This window comes from Phoca vitulina, unplaced genomic scaffold (assembly GCF_004348235.1).
Source record: "Phoca vitulina isolate PV1807 unplaced genomic scaffold, GSC_HSeal_1.0 scaffold40, whole genome shotgun sequence".
NCBI lineage: Eukaryota > Metazoa > Chordata > Mammalia > Carnivora > Phocidae > Phoca > Phoca vitulina.
The window spans coordinates 23911889-23935222 of NW_022589743.1; the positions used below are offsets into that span (position 1 = coordinate 23911889).

Below are 23334 nucleotides of genomic sequence, written 5' to 3' on the forward strand. Positions count from 1 at the left end.
TTTTTTTTTAAAGATTTTATTTATTTATTTGACAGAGAGAGAGACAGTGAGAGAGGGAACACAAGAAGGGGGAGTGGGAGAAGGAGAAGCAGGCTTCCCACTGAGCAGGGAGCCCGATGCGGGGCTCGATCCCAGGACCCTGGGATCATGACCTGAGCCGAAGGCAGACGCTTAACGACTGAGCCACCCAGGCGCCCCTGAACCTCACTTCTTGATAGTTAGTTCCTGTTTGCCCTCCACCCATTCTTTTTATCTTCAGGGTATGCATGGCAGTAGAAGTCCAAATACTTAGCCTCCTCCTGCCAAACTTAAGAGGCCTATTTTCACGTTTTCTTCTATGGAGGGGGCTTCTCTCTTCATATCTGTAAGAGGAATAGAATTTAATCTGAAAATCAGGGTGATAAATACAGGAGTCGGTATGAGCACTCAAGGTTATGTGAAGGAACCCCAACACTCAACATATTAAAACAAGATTTTAACACTTTATTTTTATCGATGAAAAGTTGAAACATACTTAAATCACCTTGCTGTTAAGCTTGTGTATGCCAAAGTTGGCTCCCTTTGGAGGAGATTCCTTTAACTCTGGGTTGACAATCTGCTATGTCTACAGCAGTAATGGGATGTTTTATTTTGGGGCCAAGGCAGAATACTGTATAAGTAACTGGCAAAGCTTGTCCTTTTCATTTCATTTTTTTTAAAAGTAATACCTACGCCCAGTGTGGGGCTTGAACTCAAGACCCCAAGGTCAAGAATTGCATGGTTTGACTGAGCCAGCCAGGCTCCCCTGTCCTTTTCATTTTAAAACTTCACCCGTAGGACACAAAACTAGAGTATAATGTCAACCTTTTAGGTATACATAGTGTCACACTGTGTCTCTACATACACACATGCTTTGAGAAACGATGGAAAGAACATAATGTTTGACCTTTTCTTTGTTTACTAAATTATCTATTCTGAAAATGTGCTACTTACATAAAAAAGGAGAAATTACACTATTATCTACACTAACATTCTAAAAACCTATTATATAACATCTAAATTTCTCATTTGCTTTATAAAGCCCCCTACCATATCCTTATTTTCTTTACACCCACATATAACCATTTCTGGACAAATCTGATGTTCTCTGTCCACATTATTCCAGCTTTCTGATCATTACATAATCATTCTTACATTCGTCTCAAATCAATTTATTTCATGATTTCTGGAGACCCTTCAAAATATCACCAACGATCAACCTCATCTTTAATGAGTACCTACAGATTATGTATAATTGCTTCTTTATCTGATTATATGATTGTTTGTAGGCTGTTGAATGTACACACCTCTTACTCCCTAAGCATAAAAGATTTAGTTCTTTTGTGAAAAATATTCAAAGATTACTTTCTTCAAAAGATCACCAAGCCAAACATTTGGCCATATTTTTATTTACTACATATACTATAAACATATACAATACATGCTACAAAAAAACATTTTTTTTAAATTTAACTGTCAAGAAAGTGTATAGTGTTATAATACAATGGCACATGTTCATATTTTATTTCAAATTGGTTTGCTTACCACCCATTTCAAACCATTAATAGTGAAATGTTACTTAAGGATAATTAAAAATTATCTATTTGCATTATTAACAATAAACAATTCCAACAAATTAATAAGAATTAACCATGTCAAATATTAGTATCCAAAAACTGGGCTTTTGCAGAAATGATTATATAAAATATAGCAGCCAATTACAGTTTACTTTGCTCTGTGACAATGTACATATGCACTGGAATAGGATTCTAGCATTTGCTTTTGGAAGATACTTATTAGGAGTCCTTTGATTTAAGGTCCAACAACTATCACACCCAGCCAAATCCAACCTAACAGTTCATATAATGGCTTCAGACAACTGATCATTGAAAAATTCTTATGATTTGGGTAGAGTTGAATGTTCCACTAATATTACATAACAAAAAGAGACATTACAAGCCAATATCAAAGTCAAAGGCAAAAGAAAATACAAACATTCAAATCAGTTTATGACAAGGTTTTTCTACAAGTATTTTAGATGTCATACTTTCAGGAAAACAAGATTTTAACGTGTATTTGGGTTTGGATTTTACAGTATCTATGCTCTAACTGAAAATTTAAGAGTAGTGAGATGGAATTAAGTCTAGTATTGCAAATCTGTTCATTTAACATTATTGAGCACCCACTATGTGCATTGCACTGTGCTAACTTTTAAAAGTTGAATATTAATGTCTTTATCAAGCATTACCTTAGTGTGAGGTAAAAATACATTAAATTAGCGTCAACTCACTAGTTTGCTTGTGGTATGTAATCCTGTGTCAGCTGGCTTCCCTGTGCCATATAAAGAGCTTCTGCATACCCCTCATTCACTCACACAAACATCTGCACACCGACTATGCCAGGTATTGTGCTAGTCACTGGGATACCATGATTTGGTATATGTTCAAAGAATGCATATTAATCATTAACCTATGTAAAAACAATTAGAAAGATACATTACTTTTCTAAAATGAGGCCCAAAGCAAAATATAAGGTGTTTCTATGGGTCATATCACACCATAGACCAGTAAGTGCCTTCCTAGACTGGGAACTAACTTTGAAGGTTTCATATTGTAGTCTAAATAGCCTAGATCATTTTTGGTCTCAGAAGTCTATTCTTTGGAGCACCTGACCCCATATAAACCATTCTATACTTAAAAGGATTTGTAAACTAAACTGGAACATAAAGAAAAAGAGCCAAAAATGAAGGCAGTTGATAATGTAATGCACTTCAAGCACTATTCTGGCCATGTAAAATGAATAATACATAAGTAATTCATGATTGGTTCAAATGTTTTTCAAAGCGCTAACCCTACCCCAAACTCATGTAATTTTAACTTGACTTTTATACAAGTTGCATATAAAGCAAAGGGCAGAATTTGGCCCTACAACCATCTATGGAATAGTCTAAGTGATTGGTCCTTCCACTCTAACCAAGTAGAAGCTAAGAATTTCAAAGAGTCCCCTAATAGGATACTGGCACTCAGGAGAAATGGCCCTGCTGGATCCCATTAGCCAGGAGTCTGTCTAGCTGTGGTAGCAGTGTGAACCTACTATGACCCCTTGAGGGAAGGCAGAAAGCTGGGAGTTTGGGTGTCCACTCAGTGAATCCAATACTGGCTTAAAGCTATGCACTGAATAAAGTGCTCTGCACATCCTGCTTGTCATCTGGAATGAAAAGAAACACTTTTCTTGAGAATGAACCTATTTGTAGGTTTGGGGGAAAAGAATGACAAGGATTTAAAGAATCCCAAGAAAAAGTATGAAGCATTGACTAGAAAGGAAGACAAATGCCTCTAGTAGTGTCCTCAGAAATCTCAGGATTTGAACTGTCAGAATGAGTCATACAGTGGTCATCATCTATAAATGAAAAAGCAATCCCACTGGGTACTTACTATTCACACGGTGCAAGATTACTTCATGGGGGTGGAAGGGAACAGTCTATTGCCATTTGATAGCATCGTTTCAAAATGAAAACAAAACCATTGAATAAATCAGGGTAAGCAGCGTGCAATATTCCTCTCCTGTCCATCAGTTTTCCACAGGTTGATTTGCACTACCAGAGGGAAAGCAGGCAAAATATCCATCCCTTCTGATACACTCAGGCATGGCTGTTACCACCTAAAATTGCCAATTCAGAAGTTAACACACGAGCCCTCCAGTTTCGTACCCTGAATATGGTAAATGAGACTAGAGATGTAATTCAGTCTAAAAAGATCACAGGTAAGAGAATGCTTATATAAACTAGACTGCTTTGACATCTGTAAGAAAACTGTATAGATGACAATCGGAAAAAAAAAAAAAAGATTGTTCCCATCTGTCAGCAAAACTGTTAGTTGAGCTATACTCAGCTGAAGTCCTCATCAGGATTCTGTTGATCCAGCAGACGGACATGTGTGAATGGGAAGTGACCTCGTTTGCCATTACACTCCCCTTCCCACTGACCACTCACATTAATCTTCGTAACCTTTACCAGCTCACCGACCTGCAGGAGGAGAATAAGGAAAGTGCTTTATTTCCAGTTATGAATGCAAACTGAAAAACTCCATTCTCTGGTTAGGCATACCCTGCCCACGTGATTGCTCTAGGGCTGACATTACAGAAATGGCTATTTGCTGCCTCCCAAGCCCCAGCCACCAGACTGATTACTTGTGGTTAGTGCAGGCAGAAGGAAGAAGGGACTTTAGCAGTGCAGAAAAATAGAGAGTACAGAAAATAGAAAGGATCCTAGAAAATGATACTTTTTTGGAAATTTTAATCTTTGGATGAGCAACCCCAACTAGAATGACCCAGTATTCCTTTTCTTGGTACCCACTACCCTTAGCTTCCTCCTTGCCCCACAGGCTGCGGCCTAGGGGAAGAGGTCCCTTACCCTCACTAGCATACAACAGCAGTGCAATCCCCCAACCACTCGTGTGCATGGATCACTGCCTGCTACTGCCTGCAGAGCAGAAGGTTCTCATGGAATGCAACTTCATTTGGTCCCAGAAAATGAAGTGTTCCTATCACCTTCCTACCAAGGCAAGGCTTTTCCCACCTCGGAAGGTAAAGGTTAAAACTCCAAATTCCATCAGCTCTCTGCAAAGCCCCTACCTTCTTCATCAAGCTCTACTTGGCAGGCCACTGCCTGCCAGCTCCCCATCCCCACCCCACCATGTACTAACAAACCTTGTTGCTCCCTCAATGCCACTCGGTACCTATTCATGAACAATAAGGAGACATCATGTTTTTGCTTGTATATGAAAAGCTTTCCTTTGCAACATCAACTATAAAGTTTTGACAATCTAGGATATACCACTATTCTATAAAACTTAAGACAAAATCAGTCTGATGAATGGATTCATCTTGTGGCAAAATACTGAACAATGGTGAGGTAAGTGGTGAGACACTGGACTAAAGAACATTATCCTTTGATTATCAAAATCTTGAGTTCTGAGGCTACAAGAGGTTTCTAAGCGTAACTGTTCATTTGGCTTCATTAAGTTAGTAACTACTATTTATTGAACTTTCACTAAGTACTGTAAAGGATTTTTTTTTTTTTTTTAAAGTAGGCTCCAGGGCGCCTGGGTGGCTCAGTTGGTAAGCGACTGCCTTCAGCTCAGGTCATGATCTCAAGGTCCTGGGATCAAGCCCCACATTGGGCTCCTTGCTCTGTGGGAAGCCTGCTTCTCCCTCTCCCACTCCCCCTGCTTGTGTTCCCTCTCTCGCTGTCTCTCTGTCAAATAAATATCTTTTAAATAAATAAATAAATAAATAAAGTAGGCTCCATGCCCAACGTGCGGCTGGAACTCAAGAGATCAAGAGTTGCATGCTCTACTGATTGAGCCAGTCAGGTGCCCCTACTGTACAGAGTATTTTATATAAATTAATTTCTAGTCATTATAATAACCTTGTAAGACAGGAATTTTTACATTTTATAGATGAAAAAACCGAGGTTCAGAGCAATTACAGATACACCTGAGGTCACACAGCCACTAGCAAGGCTGGGATTTGAGCTCAGAAGTATCAGCTCCAAAGCCAATTTATGTTTCTACCGTATCAACTACTGGCCAAAGTCAACTCGAGGCTAGGACCAGGGCCTTCTGTCAAACCAGCTTGATCTCACTCACAGGACAAACAGCTTGCCTACTGACCTGTCTATAATTTTCTAAAGAACTACTGACAACCATAGAGGCCAAAGATTGTGGGGGTCATAGGATGCTGAGAAAAGGAAGACAGAAACTAGAGAATATCTGACATAAAAGGGAAGATACAAGAGTGAGAAAAGGCAGCAGCTCAGTCTGCTGATGTTGGGAAGATTAAGGCTGACAGGGTAAGGGGAGAAGAAAGGGATGATACTGCATACCCATCCTTGCAAGCACATCCAGTCCCTACAGGCTACTAGCACCAGGGTTCTTTATTATCAGCAATCTTCTAATTCAAAGTTCCTGACACCCAAGCAAGTCAACCATGACAAGTCAAGATCTTCCTAGTCTTCTGGGGAAAGAAAGACCAGGACCTCAAAGTGAAAATTTCCTAGCTAGTAAAAACAATCTGAAAGTTGTTCTTATACCCCCAATTCTAGTTCTCAGACTTTATTTTTTAAGTAAACTCTACGCCCAATGTGGGGCTCAAACTCACAACCCCAAGCTCAAGTGTCATCATGCTCTACCAACTTACCAGGCCAGCCAGGCACCCCATGAGTTCTGACTTTATCTTACCTGCTCCTTTTTTTAAACTCTTGCAGTATTGCATCAGGAACAACATCCACTTGATAACATCTGACTACTCTGTAGTGAATTTTCCTTGTTTCCAACCTGTCAACTATCCTTGACTGTCTCCCCCACCCCCCACCCCACTGGAATTAATGTCACCATGCTGCTAGCCCCTTGCTACGTTAAGGTCAATTATATCAAGTGCAGTACTTCTTTTCCCCATTTTAGTATTTATTTGTATTTTGTTTTTAAAAGATTTATTTATGTTAATATTTATATTTTTATATATTTATCTGAGAGAGAGAGCTTCCAAAAGGGAGGGGCAGACGGAGAGAATCTGAGGCAGAATCTGAGGCAGACTCCTCGCTGAGCACGGAGCAGGAAGCTGGATCTCATAAGGCTGAGACCATGACCTGAGCTAAAACCAAGAGTCACAGACTTAACCGACTACGCCACCCAGGCGCCCCTGTACTTTCTGTTAAAAAACACATCATGCTAAGTGCTATTCTGAAAGCTGGACCCAGAATAATAGAAGTCCCTAACCTTAAGAAAGAGAAAAATGGTTGGGGGATGTGTATGCTCATGTACTCATGTCAAAAATCTAAATTGCCACTCATGTTAGGTTCCCTTCCAGATGGGGACAAAGGGGCCAATTTAAGAAGCTGGCTTGACAGGGCACCCAACTGCTTCAGTCAGTACAGCATGTGACTCTTGATGGGGTAGTGAGTTCAAGCCCCACATTGGGTGTAGAGCTTCTTTGGGGCTGGGGGTCGGGGGGAAGCTACTTTGACAACATCCCAGCTAACACCCCTAACAGCTATCATATCTAAATTCATCATTTTACTGATATTAAAAACACACAAAAGGTACATGAGGGAACATTCTGGAGTGCTGGAAATGTTCTATATTTTCATCTGGGTGGTTATCCCATACGTGCATACACATGTAAACTCCAAGTTGTATACTCAGAATCAGTACCTTTTACCAAATGATTGATTTCATATCTAATGAAAAGATGGGGCACCTGGGTGGCTCAGTTGGGTAAGCATCTGCTTTGGGCTCAGGTCATGATGCCAGGGTCCTAGGATCCAGCCCCACAATGGGCCCCCTGCTCAGCAGGGAGTCTGCTTCTCCCTCTTGCTCTCTCTTTAAATAAATAAATAAATAATCTTTAAAAAATTTTTGAAAAGATGAAAAGAAGAATTGATTTTACCCAGATTTTCTAGGTGTTTTTTATTTTTTGAAGATTTTATTTATTTGACAGAGAGAGACACAGCGAGAGCAGGAACACAAGCAGGGGGAGTGGGAGAGGGAGAACCAGGCCTCCCAGGCGCCCCAAGATTTTTATTTTTTTTAAAAAGAAGATTTTTATTTATTTATTTGACAGAGAGAGACACAGCGAGAGAAGGAACACAAGCAGGGGGAGTGGGAGAGGGAGAAGCAGGCTTCCTGCCAAGCAGGGAGCCCGACGCGGGGCTCGATCCCAGGACCCTGGGATCATGACCTGAGATGGAAGGCAGACGCTTAATGACTGAGCCACCCAGGTGTCCCTATTTATTTTTTTAAAAAAGATTTTATTTATTTGAGAGAGAGAGACACAGTGAGAGAATGAACACAAGCAGGGGGAATGGGAGAGGGAGAAGCAGGCTTCCCACTGAGCAGGGAGCCCAATGTGGGGCCCGATCCCAGGATCCTGGGATCATGACCCGAGCCAAAGGCAGACACTTAACGACTGAGCCACCCAGGCGCCCTTATTTACTTATTTGACAGAGAGAGACACAGTGAGAGAATGAACACAAGCAGGGGGAGTGGGAGAGGGAGAAGCAGGCTTCCCGCTAAGCGGGGAGCCCAATGTGGGGCCCGATCCAAGGACCCTAGGATCCTGACCTGAGCCGAAGACAGACGCTTAATGACTGAGCCACCCAGGCGCCCCATCCTTAAGCATTTAAAGTGCTATCTCAAATTGCATCCTACAGAGCTCTAAGAAGTGAAGGGTAGGTTGAAACGTGGACTAGACCAACCTCTTGCTGTTATCAGTACCACAGAACCACACCAGGCTTCTTCACAAGCAGGACGGAACCTCTGATCTGCCTTCAGACTTTTCTTCTTTCAGAGTTCAAAGGGAGAAACAATAGGGGTTCCTACATTGCAAGATGTCATTGGCAGGGAGGGGGGTGATTATGTACAGACTAGACCTTTGGATAACATCAGAGCCATCTCTAATGTACACAGTCTCTTGGTTCTACCCTACAGAGGCTCAGAAAACCACACCATATTCTGAAATCCAAAATCTTTTTTTTTTACAGTTGATTAGGTTCTTGGCAGAGAGGCCCAAATATCAGGGGGTGAAAACAAAGGCTATGCCACAACTCTGAAACGATTCTTTTTTTTTTTTTTTAATGGTTCTGATTTTTAAATGGATAAAAAAGTCGGAAGCAGCTGGGCGCCTGGGTGGCTCAGTTGGTTGAGCGACTGCCTTCGGCTCAGGTCATGATCCTGGAGCCCCGGGATCGAGTCCCACATCGGGCTCCCTGCTCAGCAGGGAGTCTGCTTCTCCCTCTGACCCTCCTCCCTCTCATGCTCTCTGTCTCTCATTCTCTCTCTCGCAAATAAATAAAATCTTAAAAAAAAAAGGGGCGCCTGGGTGGCTCAGTCGTTAAGCATCTGCCTTCGGCTCAGGTCATAATCCCGGGGTCCTGGGATCGAGCCCCGCGTCGGGCTCCCCGCTCGGCGGGAAGCCTGCTTCTCCCTCTCCCACTCCCCCTGCTTGTGTTCCCTCTCTCGCTGTGTCTCTCTCTGTGTCAAATAAATAAATAAAATCTTAAAAAAAAAAAGTCGGAAGCAGTCAATTGAGCTAATTAACCTATCCAAAGTGGCCTTAAAGTACAAACACTTTGAGAAAGACCTTATTAAAATTAAATAACCCTTTGGGCGCCTGGGTGGCTCAGATGGTTAAGCGTCTGCCTTCGGCTCAGGTTGTGGTCCCGGGGTCCTGGGATCAAGCCCCACGTCAGGCTCCTGGCTCGGTAGGGAGCCTGCTTCTCCCCTCTCCCTCTGCCTCTACCCCGGTCACGCTCTTACTCTATCTCTGTATCTCTGTGTCTCAAATGAATAAATAAAATCTTAAAAAAAAAAAAAATTAAATAACCCTTTGTATCCTATGGAGTCTTTCTCCTGAAATAGTCAAAAACACATGGGGACTCCTGGGGTCAAGAGAAGACAAATCCCAAAGGCAACATGACTATCCTTAGATCACATGAGACCCAAGTGCTTCCACAGTTTGAAGAATAGATGGCTGTCAAGCTTGGCGGGTGCAGGTTGGGGAAGTGCAGGAGGGACAGGGCAGTCTGAAAACACTGTGCTACACTCAGTGCAGTTCTTTCTCCAAGTCAAACAACGTGAGAATTCACGCTCCTCCTCCTAGTAGGCAACAACTCAGTAACGCAGAATTCCCAAGCCCAGGCCAGGGTGGGTGAAGGGGGACATATATGGGTTTGAAGCCTGGCAAACTATTTCAAAGATGAAGAAAGCAAAACGGAATACTTGCCCCCAAAATGCTATAATCTTAAGATACAAGCAAATGTACTGCGGTGAGTGTAGTAGTAACTGTAGTTCTAACACTACTGATTTCAAAATTCAAGTTATAGATGGGAAAAATCCTAATTTGCTATCAATGAACAAGAAAGACCTTATATAGTATTTGAAGCACAAGGCAGTTAACCTTTCTTTTTATGAGGCAGACCTCACTACCACCTTGTAAAGAAGAGACAGTGAGAATTCTTTCACTGAGGTACTGTTATATTGTCCAGTCAGTTTCTCAGCTTCCTGATCCTGTATCACATCCTTAGGAGCAAGTCTGCAAATCAATCATGGCATCATCTAGAAAGAGGACTGAATGTTGGTACTTCAGTTTTTTCACTCTTAGGGAACTTGATGAAAACTGGTTTCTTCCCTAGCTCTGTGTAGTTCCCAAAGTAAATCACAATCTTGGTACACAGGTAGTCAAATCTACAGTTGGTTCAGGAACAAAAGATTACTCAACTGATATTCACCAGTAAGTTCCCATGATAGTTGAGAACAAAACTGGAACCCAGATAGAATTTTTGGTAGTCGTTAAACAGGAGACATCAGGGATCTGTCTGACCTCCTTTGCTGGTGTAACCCCAGGTGACTACTTTTCTAGTTTCTGTCCCTACTATCTAACAGTTGCCAGTGTTCCTTTGATCCTGACTTGCTGCAGGATTCCAGTGACCTCAGGACAGGAAACACACACAAATTCATATAAATAGAGCCAGGGAAAAGCACATAGAGAGATGGAATACAGAGGCCTTATCCTCAAACATTTTCAAACACACCAAGAACATATTTAGTAAATATTTCAAGATTTGGCTGAAGGAGAATAAAAGTTAAGAAAATGACAGCAATCTAAAACAAGGGTCAGCACCCTATGGCCCATGAGCCAAATCCAGCTTGCTGTCTGTTTTTGTAAACAGTTCTAGTAGAACACAACAAGCTCATTTGTTGTTTTGTCTAAGGCTGTTTTGCTACAATGACAGTTGAGTGGTTGTGACAGAAACCGTATGCCTGTAAAGTCCTTCACTGAAAAAGTTTGTGGATCCCTTATCTAAGGAACAGGTAATATTTAGGGTGCATCTACAGTCTTTCAAATCAATGGAAACAAATGAGAACAATTGAGCTTTAATGATTCACTTGCCTCAGAGACAGACTGAAATGGTCATGGGCTGTATCGGTAGAACGTGGCAGGTCTTTGAGATTTAACTGGTAGGCTTCCAGGTGAAGAGAAAAAGCATCCCAACAAATCCTGGAAAACAGGTCTCACCCTAGTGCTAGTCCAAATAAGAAAAGATCTTCTGTAGCTCAACAGCTGATAATGCCTAAAACTAAGTTCCCGATGCCCTTGGTGCAAGTTGCGGAGGTAACTACATATACTAGGCACCTTTCTAGCTAAACATAAAGAATTTTCTAAAAACTAACACAATGAACTTGACCCAAGGCTCCCAAACTGTACGGTGTCAGAGGCATTGCAGCAAATTCAGAAGATGCCATGAAATACAATTTTGAGGGAAACAGCAATACTTGACATATATTATGCCATGTGAACTACTAGCTCAAGGCAATTGACAATTTCTACATGAGACTGCACTACATTCCTTTCAAAGATGTCACCTCTTTGCAAAGCTGGGTTTCGGCAGTTGCTAAGATAAAAAACAAGTACCTCATGAAATTCATTACATTTGAAATTAGTGTGTAACAAGAAATGAGGGTAGCGGTGTTCAATATAATCCCGAGGTTTGAGAAACTGTATGGTGTCTAACAGATGTACATGTCTTATTACTTAACAGTAATTACAGTTATTTAAAATTAAAATATTGTTTTCTTTCCATTATGTTTTTTTTCAAGTGGGTACTAAGTTATTAGGATATAAATATTTAATTTGTTTGAACCTATCTATCTAATCGATGCCAACTGTTAATTATTTCTTTTGGCCTGGGACACGGTGAAATATTACTCAGACACTAAAGGTGTTATGAACCAAGAAAGTTTGGAACCTCTGGACTATACTCCTGTGTTGACAGCAGGTTCTCCAAAAGTAGAGATATCCAAACAAATGCTTAGAAACCATCTGTGAAGATACCAGAAGGCCTGCCTTTAATGTCTGAGAGGCTAGATCAGTTTACTTCTGAAGTCCTTTCCAATTGAGATTCTATGAGCTGAAATAAAGGTAATGTCCAAGAAGGACAGAAAGGAGAGGAAAGGCAGATACCTGTCTCAATGAACAATACAGAAATCCATTGCTACAATTCCAGAAAAAGACAAATTGACAGAGCAAGAACTTGCCACTCGTGTTCTTATATTTCCAATCTCATTTTTTTTCCTAACAGGGAAAATTGGGGTCTTTACTCCAAATTCCTACGCATAGGTCAAAAGGCCTTCCCAACTTAGGTTTTACAGATTTCCACATGAGGAGATACAGAGTTGTGGCAGGCACTAATGCAGATAATCAGGGACCTAAAGCACTTTACAACCTCGCCCTTCTGTGCCGAGGAACAGGTCCAAGCCTAAGAACACATGAGAAGCTCCTTGATGATTCTAAAGTCTTATCGTCTATCAAAGGCAATGCCAGGCTGAATCAAAGAACGTAAGTTATGTGATTAGTACATTTAAAAGTAATGTGATTGGGCGCCTGGGTGGCTCAGTTGGTTAAGCGACTGCCTTCAGCTCAGGTCATGATCCCAGGGTCCTGGATCGAGTCCCACATCAGGCTCCCCCTGCTCTGTGGGGAGCCTGCTTCTCCCTCTGCCTCTGCCTGCCACTCGCCTGCTTGTGCTCTTTCTCTCTCTGTCAAATAAATAAATAAAATCTTTAAAAATAAATAAATAAATAAAAGTAACATGATTGTTCTGGACAGTCTACAGAGGCATTGAAAAAATTTAACACCTGCAATGCACAAGATTCATCCTATTCCAGCTGCAAGGTGCCATTAAACAAAAAATGAAAGGTGCCTCTGCACTATTCTAGTGTTATTTCCAGTATCTCTTCTTCAAAACATTCGGCGTATCTTCATGTTTAAAATCTTGGGGACTCTGGAATGGAACAGATGGGATCTGATTTAGTTATACTCCCCCGGATATGACTGACTGACCCACAGAACTATAGTGGGCAGAGGAATACCCCTACTCTGATTAGCTAGAATCAATCCCTACCTTCTACAGCCTGCATCCCTACTACAGAAATCTGGTGGGTAGGAAAAGAGGAAATATCTAATAATTAATTATTTTCTACTGGGGAACTGTCGTTATAGCAAATGTACCAATGCAGCAAAATTTCATCTTTAAGGTGAGGGCAGGTGGTTCTTGAAACCCGTTTTTCAGATTTAAGTACAGAAATCCTTTTCTCAAAGAAAATCTTAGAGAGGGGCGCCTGGGTGGCTCAGTCATTAAGCGTCTGCCTTTGGCACTGGTCATGATCCCAGGGTCCTGGGATCGAGCCCCACATCGGGCTCCCTGCTCAGCTGGAAGCCTGCTTCTCCCTCTCCCACTCACCCTGCTTGTGTTCCTGCTCTCGCTATCTCTCTGTCAAATAAATAAATAAAATCTTAAAAAAAAAAAAAAAGAAAAGAAAATCTTAGAGAGATCCGAATATGTAACACAGTTAAAAACAAAGTTGCTTTGGTTAAAGCAAGAGAGGGAACCCAGAGCCTTGCACCCTTGGCTTCCCCCTCTCCCTAGGGACACTGAGAAGCAGTCTGAAGACTGCTGGTCTAACACAGTATCTCTAGGGCCCTGCCCAATTGTAAAATGCAATGATTCTAATTTATCGATTTCAAGTTAAGTGTAAAATTCCACTAAAATGTACCTAACTAGTCTACAGATCTCGATTTATAGTGGGTCATATATAGCAACGAATGGTTTTGTTTAACGGGAATGCTAAGGTCAGAACACCAGAGCCTCCTACTCTTATCTCCCAGCCTCACCTCAACAGGGACAAGGCATCAGCTCTTATAAAAACACAGAGATGGGAAAGTAGAACTGTAAACAACTTAGCTACTGTACTGACAGCACAACTGTCCTTGCATACAGTACAACTGAGGACATGCTGTCAGTGAGACTACACAAAACCTACACTGAGGAGGGCAACAGCACTGTTATAGAACAGGAAGAATCACAGATTGAATTGGGTATGGTAGAAAAAGTACCACAGTAGATCTGGGTTCATTCTAGCTCTACCTCCAAATAGTCTGAACAATCCAACATGTCTAAACATCAGTTATTTTTATACAATAAATAAAAATATCGGAGGTCCTTTCCTTCTCTAAAATTCTATGATGCTAAACTGACACCATGTTTTTAAATACATTAGGTTATTACGTTCTAACCTGAAAGAGGCCATCTTCAGCAATCAATCAATATATGTGGCTGAAAACCAGTATCTAACCAAAAAACAAAACTTACTGAAACTATTTTCTACTTATTTATTTCACAAGATCTATGTTTCACAGCAGGGAGAGTAGCTCAACCATTTTTAGCACTAAAGCCTCTAATCGAGGCAGGCATCATTAAAAAACAATTCTCTTTAAGAAAGAAAATGCAGGGCAGCTGGGTAGCTCAGTCGGTTAAGCACCTGCCTTCGGCTCAGGTCGTGATCCCAGGATCCTGGGATCGAGTCCTGCATCGGGCTCCCTGGTCCGCGGGGAGCCTACTTTTCCCTCTGCCTCTGTCTCTCATGAATAAATAAAAAAAGAAAGAAAGGGAGAAAAGAAAGAAAAGAAAGAAAATGCAGGGGCACCTGGCTGGCTCAGTTGGTAGAGCATGTAACTCTTGGGTCTTGGGATTGGGTTGAAGTCAAGCCCCGCACTGGATGGAGTCATCACTTAAAAATAAAATCTTTGGGACGCCTGAGGTCATGATCTCGGAGTCCTGGGATCAAGCCCCAAGTTGGGCTCCCCGCTCAACAGGGAGTCTGCTTGTCTCTCTCCCTCTGCCCCTCCCTCTGCTCATGCTATCTCTCTCAAATAAATAAAATCTTTAATAAAAAATATAATAAAATAAATAAAATCTTTAAAAAAAAAAAAGACGGGCACCTGGGTGTCTCAGTTGGTTGTGTCCAACTCTTGATCTCAGCTCAGGTCTTGATCTCAGGATCATGAGTTCAAGCCCCACATTGAGCCTACATAGAAAAATAAATTTAAAAAAAAAGGAGGGGTTTAAAAAAAAAAAGCAGGGGGCGCCTGGGTGGCTCAGATGGTTAAGTGTCTGCCTTCAGCTCAGGTCATGATCCCAGGGTCCTGGGATCGAGTCCCACATCGGGCTCCCTGCTAGGTGGGGAGCCTGCTTCTCCCTCTGCCTCTGCCTCTCTCTCTCTCTGACTCTCATGAATAAATAAATAAAACATAAAAAAAAAAAAAAAAAGGAGGGGTGCCTGGGTGGCTCCATCGGTTAAGCATCCAACTCTCTCTCTCTCTCTCTCTGACAAATAAATAAAATCTTTAAAATAAATAAGTAAATAAAAAGGAAATAAGGAAGGGAGGGAGGAAATGCAAATGGAAACAAAATTAATGTGATAACTATTCTTTCCTGGCTGTTAACTGGCTTGTTTCATGACTGCTATTTTTCATACTCCAGCCCAGTGCTAACAAGGTCTGCAATAAATGTCAAGAGTCACATCTGCCATGTGCAGAGCACCATGTTGGATGTTGACATCATCTGCTTAAATGAAAACATGAGGCGAGAAACTTCTGTTTTCCTTATCCTCCAAACTCAAAGTGGGGAAAAATGGTGTGACCTGTACATTTCATTTCTCCTCAAAGCAGAGACATGATACTTTTAAGTCACAACATGATCTCAAAAAATAAGCACTTTATAAATACATTTTTCAGGGCGCCTGGGTGGCTCAGGCGGTGAAGCATCTGTCTTCGGCTCCAGTCATGATCCCAGGGTTCTGGGATCGAGCCCCGCATCAGGCTCCCTGCTCAGTGGGGGGCCTGCTTCTCCCTCTCACTCTGCCTGCCGCTCCCCCTGCTTGTGCTCTGTCAGACAAATAAAATCTTAAAAATAAATAAATAAAAATAAAAATACATTTTTCAGTCAAACCTCTAAGACTCAGCTAGCCCTCTATGCATCCACTATCCAGAATTTAAAAGAAAAATTTCAAATCCAGTAATATCAGAAACTGGTTCAAATAAATCCTAGTTTATTCTGTAGGCTAACACTTCTACTCAGGCAGAAGGCAGCTCTTACTCCCAGTGTATGAACAAGACCCAAAGGAAACAGCATTTAGAGATTTCAGTTTATAAAAATGCACTTTTGCCCCTTCTCTGCTAGTCTGTGCTCACATAACTTCAGCCTGTACTTATGAAAGTTAGCTACTTACTTACATTCAAGTTCTATCAGTAGGTTCTGAAAGATGAGATAGCATGCCACTTTTGTACAAGCTTTTACACTGAACCACTAGGTCTGTATAACTTAGAAAGGGAGGGAGAGAGAAGGTAAGAGACAAAGCTGTGAATACCAAAGAGAGGAATAAAGGAATAGATACAATGCAATGGCTGGCCAGAGGAGATGGGCTACCAGGGATAACTATTTACCAGTAAAAGGCAGGAATTTACTCCTCAGGAAGAACTGGCTTCCTGCCTGTAAAATGCACCAAACGAGGGGCACCTGGGTGGCTCAGTTTGTTGGGTGGCTGCCTTCGGCTCGGGTCATGATCCCAGAGTCCCGGGATCGAGTCCCGCATCAGGCTCCCTGCTCGGTGGGGAGTCTGCTTCTCCCTCTGACCCTACCCCCTCTTGTGCTCTCTCTTTCACTCTCTCTCTCTCTCTCAAATAAAAAAAAATAAAAAAAATAAAAATAAAAAAAACAATAAAATGCACCAAACAAAAACTAAGGAAACCTGCTCTTCTTTGGGAGTGTATAGTTTTGGGTATGGATCTCTTCTAACCCGTACTATGCTTTACTTTTCCTCCTAAATTCTTACTTTATGAACACAAGCAGTCAATTGTAAGAAACCCCACGCCCCCTAAAGTAAAAACATTTTGTTTTTATGGGAAAATTCCATTTAAGTGCTTTGACAGAGCCCACCTTATTTTAGACAATGATAAGCAGAAAGAAAGAATCAGAATAGAATGTAGATGAGAAAAAAATATTTTAGGTTAATTCCTGTGAATTCAGGTGGTGTTATTAAAGAAGTCAAAGTATGTTTAGTAGATCAATCAGAACATTCAGTTATACAATTTTAAGCTTACTCATTCCAAAATAGGTTTTCTACAAAAAAGAGAAAACCTGACATTAAATGCCAACATCAGTACTTAATGGTTCGACATCTACAACATCACAATGCTGGTGTTTGTATTCAGCATTCCTACAAAGCTCTAAGAGGTCTGAAAGGGAGACCCTGTAGCAGATCTCTTCTTTCTACATTTTGCACATTATGTACCTCCAAAGCCAAGGCTGTCTTGTCGTAGGCATTAGGGACTCGCTTCTGGATTACCCTGGCATAAATGGGCCCATTCTGGAGGTTAGGGAGCGGAGTGTTGACGCTGGGTTGGGCATAGGGCCCAGGCTCCGGCCCACCCAGTGGCTGTGGGTGGGAACCCTCCTGGTTACCTCCAATCAGAGCCGATACTGAGGCGGAGGCAGGTCTATACTTCTCGACGTAAGGGACTGGAATCATCCCCCTCTTGCCTTCGCTGTCCTCTGCATTCCACCACTGCTCTTCAGGCTTATCCCGGATTCTCAGGATGTCTCCTTTCTTAAAGGGAAGATCTTCTTCATCATTCCCATTAAAGTCAAAGAGGGCTCGCACATATTCTGCCTCCTCCTGCCTGAGAATCACTCCACTACCCTGCCTGGATCTGGAAACTGGTTCTATCAATGTTGTAGTGTCCAAATAATGTATTTTGTAGAATTCCAGTAAAGCAGGCAATGAATCAAACTCTTGATCTCCTATTCGGAGTCTGGAGGGGCTCACCCCTGGAAAAAAACAGAGCAGGCCATTATTTAAAAATGTATTACAAAGAAGATGAAATGCAGATTTTAAGCATTTCCCAAACACATTTAGTCAATAATCAGAAGAAAATTCTAGAAAAGATAACCCCTCTTCTTACGGTAAACTGAAATCATACTCTGTAGTTAAAACATACCCTAGAAAGACGCCCATCACACCTGCAGCAGAGATGGAACAAGAGACCAGGCCAATCAGAGCATGCTTTCACACTTGGATCAAAGACAAAGCAACATGGAGACTTTTTGTTCATTCTCCCAAAATGTTCTGTGCTACTGCATTTACAGAGTAGCATTAAGGTTCAAGGTTTTGTTGCAATCTTCTTTTCAACCTCAGGAAATGTAGCAAGCTCTCCTTTTTCATAGGTCCCAGCAGCTTTTCCAAGAGGTGGGAAGAACTTGCTATCTATCTACACCAGGCTCATACATTCCTTCTCTTCACATCTAGAATGTACAATTCCTAAGAAGAAAAAGGTTTTGTTTCTTTTAAGTGAGCTCTGTGCCCAATGTGGGGCTTGAACTCACAACCCTGAGATCAAGAGTCCCATGCTCTACAACTAAGCCAGCCAGGCACCCCAAGGCTATCTTTTTAAATCTGTGATTGCTGTTCTCAATTTCATTTCTGACAGCCACCAAAACAAACAAAAAACCTTAATTAGGCAAAAAACCAAGGAGACTAAAAAGACAAACCAAGAAGCTAACTGCTTAACAATCAATTCCTAAGGTCTTCACTGAAATAAAACATGTAAACCATATTGTTCCTTCAGGTCATGCAAAAGGTAAATAAGGATGCTTGAAAAAATAAAGTGTTAAAATTCTCAACCTCTGGGGGCACCTGCCTGGCTCAGTCGGCAGAGCACGCAACTCTTGATCTTGGGGTTGTGAGTTCCAGCCCCCCGTTGGGCATAGAAATTACTTAAAACCTTAAAAAAATGAATAAAAAGAAAAATAAAATTCTCAACCTCTGATGACACACTAGGGTCCAAGAGAAAAGACATTAGGAATTTTTAAAATTCACATGATGCAAAGATGTGTATGGCCCTAGACACACAGGGCATACTTCAGAATGTATTCCCTCTCTATCCCAAGATTCTAGAACTGAAGAATAATAAATTAACATATATCAGTTCAAATGAAAAACAGTTTCTAGTGAGGAATACACCCTTTAATTTAAACTCTGCTAAACACCAAAATATCAAATCATCTTTATTGGATTTTTTTTACCTTTTGGTTTCCTGATAAAGTAATAAAGAACTCTATAGAAAACTGGTTTTTGCAGAGCTTGTTTTTTTGATCAGTCTTAACCCACAACTCAGTATTAAGTTATAACCTCCCAAAATTTAATATATATATGTGTATGTGTGTATACAAGTATGTCATAAATATATACAAGCGTTTTATAGTTAGGTTACTATAAAGTTCTATATCTTGCCTTTTTTTATTATGAAATAAAAAGATTTTATTTAATAAAAAATTTCTCATCTCTTCAAGAACACGACTTTTAGTAACTATAAAGTATTCCTAACTTTTCACTAGTGAAAATGTTATTATGAGCATTTTTGTTCTTATCTATTAATGAGCTTTTTATTATTTCATTAGGATAAATTCCTTGAAATCTAACTGCTGGATCAAACGGTAAGAACATTAAGGTTTACGTTGCCAAATTGCCCTCCAAAAAGTCTGTACAATTTTACACTCCCGCCACTGGTTTATGAGTTCCCACTTGCCCCATATCCTTGCCAAACAGCATTTAAAAAATCACTGCAAGGGACGCCTGGGTGGCTCAGTTGGTTAAGCGTCTGCCTTCAGCTCAGGTCATGATTCCAGGATCCTGGGATCAAGTCCCACATCGGGCTCCCTGCTCAGTGGGGAGCCTGCTTCTCCCTCTGCCTGCTGCTCCCCCTGCTTGTGCTCGCTCTGACAAATAAAATCTTAAAAAAAAAAAAATTGACAATTTGGAGCACCTGGGTGGCTCACTCAGTTCATGATCCCAGGGTCTTGGGATCCAGCCCTGCACTAGGCTCCCTGCTCAGCAGGGAGTCTGCTTCTCCCTTTCCCTCTCCCCCTGCTCGTACTCTCTAATACATACATAAAATCTAAATAAATATCATTGACTATTTATTTTTAAGATTTTATATATGTATTTGAGAGAGAGAGAGACAGAGATAGCAACAGAGAGCACGAGCAGGGAGAGGGAGAAGCAGGCTCCCCACTGAGCAGGGAGCCTGTTGAGGGACTTGATCCCAGGACACTGGGATCATGACCTGAGCCGAAGGCAGCCGCTTAACCAACTGAGCCACCCAGGCGCCCCTCACTGACAATTTAATGAGAAATGATACCTCTCTTTAAATATCATCTTTGTTTTCCAAGTTTACTATTTGTGCTTCTTTTGGGAAGGTTACGTATTCAAGTCCTCTGTTAAGGGAAAATGGTCAATTTACGCTCTTCACTCCAGCAACAATGGTCCACCATCTAAAAGCCACAGTGACAGGGGCACCTGGTGGCTCAGTCAGTTAAGCGTCCAACTCTTGGTTTTGGCTCAGGTCATGACCTCAGGGTTGTGGGATTGAGCCCCATGTCGGGCTCCGAGCTCAGTGGAGAGTCAGCTTGAGATTCTCTCCCTCTTTCTCTGCCCCCCACCCCGCTTGCTCTCTCTCTCAAATAATCTTTAAAAGCCATAGTGATTACGGGGCGCCTGGGTGGCTCAGTCGTTAAGCGTCTGCCTTTGGCTCAGGTCATGATCCCAGAGTGCTGGGATCGAGCCCTGCATCAGGCTCCCTGCTCAGCGGGAAGCCTGCTTCTCCCTCTCCCACTCCCCCTGCTTGTGTTCCCTCTCTTGCTGTGTCTCTCTCTGTCAAATAAATAAATAAATCTTAAAATAAAATAAAATAAAAGCCATAGTGATTAATGTGGTGAAATAGGATTATTGTGGTAGCACAGATGTCTAAATTAATTTGCACTCTAAAAGAAATGAGACCCAATTATTTTGTTCAGTGTTGGAAATCACTTCTTCCAGGACACCTGGGTGGCTCAGTCGGTTAAGCGTCTGCCTTCGGCTCAGGTCATGGTCCCAGGGTCCTGGGATCGAGCCCCACATTGGGCTCCCTTCTCAGCGGGGAGCCTGCTTCTCCCTCTCCCTGCCACTCTCCCTAATTGTTCTCTCTCTCTCTCTGACAAATGAATGGATAAAATCTTAAAAAAAAAATCACCTCTTCCAGAATGACCAGAAAACGTACATTTAAAATTCATCAGTGGGGAGAAGTGAAAAGATAAACTTTGGAAGTTAACCAGAAGTCCTCAAAACAGAATGAGTACTGATGAGTGCCTTCTCTTTTCACACAAATGAATGCATGACAAGACACCAAGACACAATGTAAAGGACAGTTGCACATTTTTTATATTGCAAAAGTCCATCTGTGGAATTCACGGCTGTAAGCTAAAACAAGTTAATAGCCCACACTCAGTAATGCAGGCTGGCTCTCCAACTCAAAATGCTGAAACAGATGCCCAGACCCAGGACTACGTATCTACAGCAAACACTCATCAGGTACCCGCAGGACACAACCCCAGTAGTTCCAAGTGCTGAACTGGAGAGAGAATTTTGGTTATGAATATACCAGAGCGTGGTGGTTCTATATTCTGGAGTTTCTCTTCACTCCAACGGATCACTGAAGGGGGACTGTTCTCATTCAAGTCTGGTAGGCAATGAGATACACGGTCATTCTGCCTATTACCACTAGGTTAATTCAGTGATCCCTGAGGCCTGCTGAACTATGCTAAGGACTGGGTCAATGTGAGCTCCAATGAGACCTACTTAGCACTGCCTGGTCACGAAAGCCTCCAGGGCAGAGTGGTGGGGAGGACCCTCACACCAGCGGAGTACAAAATGGCTTAGAAAATGGTCCTAATGACATCTAGGGAGGAAAGCTCCCTTGCTAGAATTTACCCAACTACATGCCAAGGTGCAATAGCCAAAATGGTTTTCACTAGTTGCCTTTTGGGGACAGTGGTTGGCAGACGGTACTCAGTAAATGTTAGATATCATTCTTAATGAACAAAATTCTGAAGTGAGGGAAAGAAGTTAAATGAAAGAAGTTAAATGAAAGTCTGTTCCCAGTTTTAAGAAGCTCACAGCAGAGCTGGGGATATAAAGGCATACACGGTGTGGTTGGTGAGCAAGGAACAAAGCAGCAGGTCTTAGGAAGACATTATTTCCCCGCTGGCTTTCACTTTCAACTGGAGATGTATTCTTACAAAAAAAAGTAGCAACAACAAATTGTATTCTTAGACACAACAAAATCACCATGAAGGAACAGCTCTGACCATCCCTGAACATTTCCAAGGCACTCTTTTTACTCTAAAAAGGAAGGTAACCACTCCCTGTCATCCATTGTTATGGTTCCTCCATTACTGTACTAGCTCAAATAAAATGTGTTCTGTGTTTGTTTTTGGAGGGAGGAGGGGAGACAGAGTTTAGAAGAACAAATAAGATCACAAGGCGAAGATGCTTAGAAAGATCACCATGAAAATTATGAAAAGAAAAAATCGCAGCTCCTCTGCCATAAACATAAAGGTAGGAAGTTGGTTCAATTCATTTCTTGCTCAAATGCTGCATGGTGTAAACTGGACCCACAATGATTTCTTTTTTTTTTTTGGCTTGGCTTGGCAATCCCAGCAGTCGCAGAAATACATGCAAAACACCAAGGAAAATCTTTGATATTCTTAAAATATATATATATATATATATATATTTTTAAAGTAATCTCTCCACCCAACACGGCACTCGAACTCACAACCCCAAGATCAGGAGTTGTATGCTCTACCCACTGAGTCAGCCAGGCACCCCTTTGATATTCTTTACCTATAAATTTTTTTCTATTCTATCAACACTATAATAATTCCACCAGAGGAGTGCCTGTTTTTGTGTACTGCTAAAGCAGTCAAATATATGGACCATCAAGCTTCACTGATCCAAACGCCAGAAGGGAAGGGAGGAGAAAAGAACATAAGTCTCAGATAAGCCCAAACCTCATCATAGCTATGTGTTCCGGCTCCTTTTCCCTACTTCATCTCCTTCCAACCACAAAGAGCCAAGAGCAGGAAATAGAAGGGCGGGAAAGGAAGGAGATATAGTCAGTCAGTCTAGAGAAAAGAACCAATGACTAGGTTCTCATTGCTGGGACTTGGAAAACCTCACTGACTTGTTCTACATAAACCTGTGCTGGTATTCTGAACATGCAGTTATGAACAAACACATTCGAAATCAAAATCAATGCAAGCAGTTACACATTTTTTTGGTTTCTGGATATGCTCAACTCATTACTTCTAAGCATTTTAGCCCTCGGGTTACATCAATTTTTACACCACCATTCCCTGAAGGTTTTATGAAGAACACCTAAGAGGGGCACCTGGGTGGCTCAGTCGTTGGGCGTCTGCCTTCGGCTCGGGTCATGATCCCAGGGTCCTGGGATCGAGCCCCGCGTGGGGCTCCCTGCTCAGCGGGAAGCCTGCTTCTCCCTCTCCCACTCCCCCTGCTTGTGTTCCCTTTCTCGCTGTGTCTCTGT

General features: G+C 41.8%; 1 protein-coding gene across 2 annotated transcripts in view; it reads right to left on the bottom strand.

The window, feature by feature from the left end:
- Positions 1–462: 462 nt before the first annotated feature.
- Positions 463–23334, bottom strand: part of CRK (CRK proto-oncogene, adaptor protein) — a 28170-nt gene continuing 5298 nt past the window's right edge. The window contains exons 2-3 of one of the 2 annotated variants that reach the window (XM_032428795.1): positions 17205–17740; positions 463–4042 (exon numbers count right to left, since the gene is read on the bottom strand). In XM_032428795.1, the coding sequence (XP_032284686.1) occupies positions 3905–4042; positions 17205–17740 (674 nt within the window). In that variant the 3' untranslated portion in view covers positions 463–3904. The remainder of the gene's footprint in view (positions 4043–17204; positions 17741–23334) is intronic. The other variant, XM_032428796.1, reaches the window with a different exon arrangement.